General features: G+C 33.7%; 1 protein-coding gene across 4 annotated transcripts; it reads left to right on the top strand.

Annotated features, from left to right (window-relative positions):
- The first annotated feature begins 1,950 nt into the window (after positions 1 to 1,950).
- On the top strand, positions 1,951 to 8,197 carry LOC103500358 (4-hydroxybenzoate polyprenyltransferase, mitochondrial). Of its 4 annotated transcripts, XM_008463639.3 has the most exons (9): positions 1,951 to 2,204; positions 2,386 to 2,952; positions 3,614 to 3,749; positions 4,288 to 4,409; positions 4,515 to 4,584; positions 4,992 to 5,141; positions 6,797 to 6,932; positions 7,027 to 7,123; positions 7,686 to 8,197. In XM_008463639.3, the coding sequence occupies exons 2-9, from the start codon at positions 2,549 to 2,551 to the stop codon at positions 7,753 to 7,755; spliced, it is 1,185 nt and encodes a 394-aa protein (XP_008461861.1). In that variant the 5' UTR covers positions 1,951 to 2,204; positions 2,386 to 2,548; the 3' UTR covers positions 7,756 to 8,197. The 4 variants fall into 4 exon arrangements, with proteins under 4 accessions (XP_008461861.1, XP_008461863.1, XP_050939088.1 ...); XM_008463641.3 differs by lacking the exon at positions 2,386 to 2,952 and having other exon boundaries at positions 1,960 to 2,204; XM_051083131.1 differs by lacking the exon at positions 2,386 to 2,952 and having other exon boundaries at positions 1,960 to 2,204; positions 3,519 to 3,749.
- Positions 8,198 to 8,689: the final 492 nt, after the last annotated feature.

Here is an 8,689-nt window from a genome sequence, read left to right as displayed (position 1 = left end):
ATTGAAATTATAATAATAAAACACTTTATTAATGACGGTCAATTGATTATATTTACTATCTACGAGTTTTAGGACATAAAACCTAACAATAATATCATTAGTGTGAATACTGTATAAATAATATATATGTTACCTTGTTTTAAAAATCCTTTTGGGCATGCTTGTGGCTAGGAGTGGAGTGTGGTATAATAGTCCACTCTCTGAGGATTATGATTAAGATTTAAAATAACACACATGTTATTATTATTTTTTAACCACATGAGTATTTGTTTCCAGAGTTGGGAAGTTTGTTGACCAACCTTCGGATATCACCTTCGATGATCATCGTTGACCAATCTTTGACCACCACCTTTGGTGACATCAGCAAACTTTTGACAACCAACTCTGGCGTCACCAACCAACCTTTGGTTGCCATCGATCAACCTTTAAATTTTTTAATAAAAATATTTATTAAAAACTTTATGGTTCAAACTAATATTCAATGATCGTCATCGGACAATCTTTGACCTCCACCTTCGATGACTCCATCGGGGAATTTTAGACAACCAACTCCGACAATGGTTGCCAACTATCAACCTTGAAATTTTGTAATAAAAACATTTTTAGGGCTTAAGTTAATCTCCGATGATCGTTGTTGACCAATCTTCAACCACAACATCTGGTGACTCTACTAGCAAACTTTCGATAGCCAACTTTAGTAAACCGTCGCTACCGATCAATCTTAAAATTTTTTAATAATAAAAACATTTTTAATATATACAATAAACAAAAAAAAAAAACTTGTATATACAAATACTTTTAAAAGAAGTTTTAAAACACATCGTATTTTTAAAGAAGTTTCTATCAAATGTGTTTTTTGAATTTTTTTCACAAATCATTTCAAATACACTTTTAGTTTAATTATAATAATATTTTTTAAAATACACTTTTTTATGTTTTTTTCATGCAAAATTATTTTATTGTTAAACTTATTAATAGTCATATATGAAGATCGTTGTTAAATTTATTAAATAATCAACCTAATTAATAAGATTTAATTAAATCACGAAAAACGTTTTTATAAAATATGTTATAGTATAAAATTGTAGAAAACAAACCTTCCAACCAATAAAAGATTAGCTTGTATAAGTTATATTTTTTTAAAAAATGTTATTTCATTGTGCAATATTTATGTCAAAAAAATAATAATGAAAAAAATTAATAAAACATCGACTATAATAGTGTACACTCATGCGAACTATGGAAAACTTACGTAAATCTAATAAAACTGAAAACTATTTATGGTCGTTGTAGTTAGCCATTTTTTTTAATATTTCAGCCCCTTCCATCCTTCTTTTCGATTCGTCTTTCTTGTCGTGCGATTTCATATTTATTCTTTTTTCTTTTTCTTTTATGCGATTTCTTTACACATGTTTCTTATTTTTCAATTATCTATCTATGCCGTTTAATCTCTCAATCGTTTTTCTTCTTTTCCTCTTCGTTTTTTTTGCTTCGATCGTGTATAAAGAATCTTGAAAAAAAAATCATTTAAATTAGAGTAGCCAAATGTAAACTAAAAGAAATAAGAGATTGGGTCTTGAAAAAAAAATCTTGTAAATGATGGTGTAAATAAATCTAAACACCAAATTAAAAAAAAACTGTAGTCATACTAAACGATCGCATTTATAGCCATATTTAAATCGTGTAAACGATCGCCAATATATTGAATCATATCTAAACGATCGCTTATAAATTGATTGTAGCCCATATCTAAACGTACTAAACAATAATCAAACCTAAATGATCGGCCTAGTTGACGGCCATTGCCCCTGGGCTTTTTGCATTTTTAGAATTGTTATATTAGATGTAAATATTTGAAGGTTTTTTTTATAATTTTGAAAACAGCGCATAACAATTCTCATACTATAGTAAACCATTTTCTGTTAATTTCTCTAAAAATATCAATCCAAATCGAAGTTTTATCGTGAGAAATTTAGCGTCATTTCTTTTTCTGTCCCTCGAGTTATTTATTCCTCTTCGCTTCTCCGAGGACACAGCTGCAGATCGTCACTCAGTCCTTCTGCCGCTCCTGATTAGCCGCCGCCGCCGTCTCCCCGATCCACGTTGGATCTCAATTGGCAGAGGCTGTGACCCACGTGACACTAATGGAGCAGGCGACTGGCAACTGAGTTTGCTGATTTTTACGTTAGGCTTCCAATTGTGAGGTATGTGAATTTTAACAAAACTTTAATGCTTATGGAATTTGTTGTTTGTTATGCATCAACCGAATGTATGATTATGTACGATGAGCACCGTGCTATGTCCTTGAATGAGACGTTAACAAAAATTTTGTATGTTGTTTAAGAATCAAGCTTTTAATTGAAATTGTTTACCGTGTAAATGTAGACTGGAAATGCTATATGGAGAAATGATTCAATTTGGAACTGGACGAAGACTTAGGGTAGTTGTTCTATTGGGATTTAAGGTCTCGAACAACTTCGAGCCATTCAAGACGAATTGGTTGAGATCGTAGTGTGAGTTATTTATATTAGCTTGTTTTGGCTCGGAAATGGCGTCTTTGCTGTTCCGTACTTCACGCAGGTCCGTATCCTGCCTCTCTCTTCATCGTAAATATCTCAATCTCTTCTCCAGCCTCGAGTCGCCAATTTCATACACCAGAGCTAGTTCAGTTTCCAATTTAAGGTGTGGTCGGTCAGATTTTGTTGTTGAAAGTTTCATTCGAGATTTTAGATTTGGACTTATCCATGATTTTTCTACATCTTCGGACGTAAAAGAGAGTTCAAAGAGTGATGAGAGTCCGTATGGTAGTGTTAAAAATGATGGAAAATCAGAGGCGAAAGCTGAGATGTCCTGGATTTCTTTGTATTTGCCAAAAAAGTTTCAGCCTTATGCCCACCTTGCACGGCTCGATAAACCTATTGGGACGTGGTTGCTTGCTTGGCCTTGTATGTGGTAAGTAAGAGATACTTTTGTTTTTGGTCCGTGTTGGTTCTGCTGTCAATGTGCATAAAATGATTTGGAATAAAGGAAACTTTTCGATGTCAGACTCTACAATAGTCGTTAATTTGCATCTAAAATTGGTTATTGTTTTCAGTATTCAGCCCGTTTCTGAAATAATAAATCTTTGGATCATACTAATCACTATTGGTTGTCTGATTTTAAATGGATAATTAGATGCTCTCCAAATTATGCATTAAATAGGTGATGATTGTCAATGTGTGTATCAACGTTTTCCATATTTGATTGTTAATATTGCATTTGTGAGAAATTAGTGGAGGCATGCTAATTTTGTTATAACTTGCATAGTTCTATGTAAAAAGATCTTCATGTATTTCATTTCACATGCACTGTCTTTGAACTTTACTTGATTATTCATAAAGGATCTAACAATTGTTATGTAATTGCGTATTTTAGTTGGGACGTGTGTCCAATTACAACTAGTAAATAGGAAAGTCTGTCATTGGTTCACTTTATTACCCTCTACATATTGAACTATAATTTTCTTTTGTATCATATAGGTTATAAGACGATGTTCACACTCTCGACTGGATCATAAATGTTGAGGGGAGCATGATTTCCAAAATCCATAACTAGAATAAATTGTATTCTTTAGGTCAATTACCTTGGCGGCACCTCCAGGCCAACTTCCTGACTTTAAAATGTTGACTCTATTTGGATGCGGGGCTTTGCTTTTGAGGGGTGCTGGGTGTACCATAAATGACCTCCTTGATCGAGATATTGATACAAAGGTCATTACACTTCTTTCTTCCATGTATATCGTATTCACATTATTCTCTATCATGTGGCTTTTTGACAATACCTCTTAACTTTTTGAATAGTTTAAATTGGTTAGTCCATTTAGGTAGTGTGCAAATCTACGTGTTTTATTTGTGATAGATAGATGTATCGACCCCTGCACTTTTAGGGCTCTGTACTTTATTCAAGCATTAGTTCATCCATTGTTAATTATATCTGTGCGACATTTCTAGCCCCTTTTCTTGGTCTGGGACGACTGTAAGTTTGCAATGCAAAAGAAAATGACTTTCCACTTGGTATCAATTATTGGCTGCATTCCCGTGATCAATTAGTCTCAATATCAGATGGTTGATGCATTACTTGTCATGACACAGATAAAATAGAGCATAAAGTACCGATGAACAACACATTCACTAACAAATAGTCTTAATGCCAAGTACTTTCCTTTCGGATACGCCTCCCCTGCAGGGGATTAGTTACTTCTAACTCTTCCATGCTTGGCTCAGCCTCAGCGTTTCATCTCCTCTGCAGGTTGAACGTACAAAACTTAGACCAGTTGCTAGTGGTCAATTAACCCAACCCCAGGGAATCAGTTTTTTAGGGTTGCAGCTATTTTTGGGACTTGGAATTCTCCTTCAATTGAATAATTACAGGTTGGAATGGTTTTGAGTTTCTCTTTAGAATGAACTGGGTCACATAATAAGTGTTTTCTTGTATAGTAGTTTGATGTTTCCAACGTGACTTCATGTTTTGAACAGTCGCATTTTGGGGGCTTCCTCTTTGCTTCTAGTCTTCTCCTATCCTCTCATGAAGAGGTTCACGTATTGGGTATGATGCTTTTATTGGTTTTGTATTTGTTAAAGGCCTCATTTGATAAATGATAACCATTTAGTTTTTGGTTATTGAAAATTAATAAACACTAGTTCCACCTATTGATTTCTTTGCATTGCTATCTAGGTTTTAGCAGTATTTCTTAAAAAACCAGGTCAAGTTTTGAAAATTAAAACAAAATTGTTTTGAAAACTTATTTTTATTTTTGAGATTCCTAAGAATTAAGTGTTTAGTTGGGACTAATGAAAACAATAGGAAAGAAATGTTAAGAAAATAAGCAGAAATTTAAAAGATTTAAGATCGCAAATGAAATGGTTATAAAATGGGGCCTAAATATTTTCTTTATGTTATTAATTTTGAGAAACCTTGGTAGTTGATGTGGCTTAGCAAGATATTTGTGGCAGCCTCAAGCATATCTGGGTCTGACGTTCAACTGGGGAGCTTTGTTAGGATGGGCAGCCATCAGAGGAACTTTGGATCCAGCTATTGTTTTGCCACTATACTTTTCTGGAGTATTCTGGACTCTTGTATATGATACGATATATGCACATCAGGTAAATTCTGATTCCTGCTTTTTTCTTTGTTTATTATTAGGATTTTGTGTCGCCAGCTGTAAGGGCCATATTTTTCAATTTTTACAAGAAACAAAAGGGTATTTATAGAAGTAGGGAGCTCGTGGTTCATTTGAAATCTTACTCTGGCGGTGGTGAACATGGGTGAAATAGAAGTAACTTATAGCAGAAAATTGTACTTGTAAAATGCAAAGCAGTAGCTGAAATCTTTGGCTATGGAATTGGAATTCCTCCAAGAAGTTAGGGAAAATACATGGTCCTTGTTTGTTTCATGGGCATCCAATATTTTATGGAGTAGACATCTGAATTTTGTGTTTGTCTCGTGATAAAGACGTCTTGACATCTAGATATTCCTAGGCATCTTTAGAGTTTTGGATATACTCCTAAAACATGGATTTTTCAAGTTACCATGTGGAGCGCATCCCATTTTTACTTTTTAATCCTTCAATTTTTCTTATGTATATATAGCACTTTTCTTTGTTTATATTTTCTAAGATAAATATTTTCAACCATATATATTACTCTTTTCAGTTATATCGTTTTTGTTCTTTTACAAACATATTCAATTTTAAGTTTAAATTAATATTTATTTTATAAAGAAATGTAAATTGGTATATTATTTCTTCACAAAAAAAAACATACAAAATAATATAAGAATATCGATTTAGAAATAAATCCAGATTAATAAAAAAGAATTGTTATATAAGTTCAAATTATACTAAACTAATTGTAAATTAATGAAACATTATGTATATTCACTACATTTTCGAGTAAAAGTCTTAAGAAACGAACACAGTCATCCAAATATTCCTAAATATCTATAAAATATTTCTGCAAAAGAAACACAGGTATCAAAAGATGCAAAACATCTGTAATTTCGGGCATTTAAAGACTCTGGTTTTCTACATTCTCAAAAGAACAATTCACCAAACCTCCAGCCAAGTAATGTTTCATAAACACCAAAAGAAAAGCTGATCCTTAGTGATCTCTCCTGTGTAACTTGATGTGAAATATTATGGAAGTAACTTAAATGTGACCATTGAGTATTGTGCATGGATGTATTACTCATGGCTGCAGTATTTTTTTTTTTTTCTTTTATACATTATCAAAGGCATGTGCCTCTTTCTTAGAGGTCTCTACACTCTCTGTACTATAATGCTTGCCTCATCGCCCACACCCACTAGGGATTTAACCTCCGCTCACGTGTTTGTGCATACTATTCTTGGCTTTCTGTCATTGAGTCTTTAGATGGTTTGTATTTGTATCTCACTACTCTTTTTGGTTATTTGGTGATTGTTTTTTGTCAGTGGTTTAACTCTAGATCTAATGGTACCCCCACGGTACTTGAAATCGTAGTTGCATATGCTAGTAAACAGGCACAGAAACGACAACATCATTTGATACTTAGAGGTGTTGCTCGACGTCTTAATGGCATTTTTACATCTGAATAAAAAGACTCGACAAATTTCTAATGATGTTTTTTGATTGGATATGAAGTTTTTGGAATTTGACAAAATACTTTTAGATGCTTTAAAAGAAAAGGTCCAAAGCGCCCCTAGGAAAAATGTTTCTCTCTAAAGACATTTCCAAAATCACTCTGACTTTCTGGTTGCAATGCTTATGCTTGCTGGCTTTAGGACAAGGGAGATGACTTAAAAGTCGGCGTTAAATCTACTGCTTTGAGATTTGGAGATTCAACTAAGGAGTGGATTACTATGTTTGGAATTGCAAACATTGGCTGTCTTGCTCTTAGTGGTTACAATGCTGATATTGGTAATCTGCTCTGTGCCTTTCCATGTTTTTAATTTCCAGTTTTGGATAAACTGCAATTTGTTTGGATGTCTTATCCCGAACCATTGTGGAGCAGGATGGCCATTTTATGCACTTTTGGCAGCTGCATCTGGACAGTTGGCTTGGCAGATTTTTACTGTTGACTTATCAAGTCGTGCTGATTGCAATCGAAAGTATGTGTCTGATCTAATTTAGGATACTATATCAAGCACCAGTAAAGAAAATTAAGATTTTGCTGATTTTATGGTTGAATGCATGTATTTTAAACTTAGACGTTTAAAATAAGTTGTGGAGTAGGAGGTAAAGGAGTAGAGTTGAACTTCACTCCTGGTTTGACCAAGGAGTTTGTGGGTGTCACAACTAATAAACATTAATTTTATTCCTTATTAATTCCTTGCATTGTGAGTCCTAGGAGTTTACAACTCTACTTCTTGTTCCAAATACCCCAATTGTCGAATCTCATAAGATTATTATACCAGATGAAAATCCTGGTTTTTTTAAAACTAAAGTTTCTGTAGAATGATGCTTGTGAGTTGTGACCATCTCGTTAAAATTTTTTTATCAGCTTCAATTCATTGCTGTGATGATAGTGTAGTTTGTTCTGAAAGCTTACATCCTTTCTGCCTAAAGATTTATGCATATTTAAAGTTGAGGAGATTGTTATATGTATTAGTTTTCTTCCCTTTTCTCCTTTGTACTATCCTCACTTTTGCTTCTCGTTTTCACTTCTGGTAGGTTCATCTCCAACAAGTGGTATGGTGCTTTAGTATTCAGTGGGATCTTGCTTGGTAGACTTTCTTCTTAGCCTTTTCCGAAAAATATGCGAAAGCCAGAATGGATGGTTTGCTATTGTTAGACCTTTTGAAGAAGTCCGATGTGTTCATAAAATATAAAAGGATTCGATCTTGCACTATCTTCAAATGACATTGGTACTACAAATCGTGATTGGATTTTATCTTCAAACCCAGAAATTGGAGAGTGAGCGAAGCTCTGTTGATGTTGTTTCCATGTGAAGATGAAGGCAGAGGTTTGAAGTAACCGTGACTACTATTAGAGCAGGTTTGAAGTAATAACTGACTTGAGGTTGTGGGCGCAATAGGGAAAAAAGTTTCAGTTCCAACACAAAACCATAAAAATGTAGATGCACTAGATCTCTTTAGAAAAATGACTAAGCTTATTTCACTTTTTTTTTTTCTTTACTAGAAACATGTTTTTCTTTTGGGGTTAAATTTGCTTTATTTGGCTTCCGTTGTCCTTTAGAACCTGATCCATCTTTAAAATTTATATATCATTATAGATGAAATTGAAAGTTATAATAATATGTTTGGTATCATACTTCACAAACATAAATACCCAACAAGAACATGATTCCAACAAACGCCTCTATGTCTTAATATATTCGTGGCAATCATAACAAGTCCAACATTAAAGTCTTCCTACGAGATCAGTCAACAACTGAATATTACTAGAATACAGAAAAAATGAAGTAGACATTGGAATGAAATTATTAGAAGGGCAAGTTCGAGACGTATCTCCATCTCCTATGCTTCCTCAAGTTCCAATTGACTTCATCTGCAAAACTCCTATTTATATCCCCTTTGTAGAGGGTTCTTCCAACATTCCGTGGTGCTTCCCTTTATCACTCTGATTCCTATCGTCCTTGATTCTACTGCTTGCGATTTGACTCTTTTGCCCCTCCTCTCATACTTATAAATTATAGGTGTGGTCTAAACACAATC

Source organism: Cucumis melo, chromosome 4, assembly GCF_025177605.1.
Source record: "Cucumis melo cultivar AY chromosome 4, USDA_Cmelo_AY_1.0, whole genome shotgun sequence".
Classification (NCBI taxonomy): Eukaryota; Viridiplantae; Streptophyta; class Magnoliopsida; order Cucurbitales; family Cucurbitaceae; genus Cucumis; species Cucumis melo.
The sequence above is the reverse complement of the archived record's forward strand: the minus strand, read 5'-3'. Positions and strand labels throughout refer to the sequence as shown.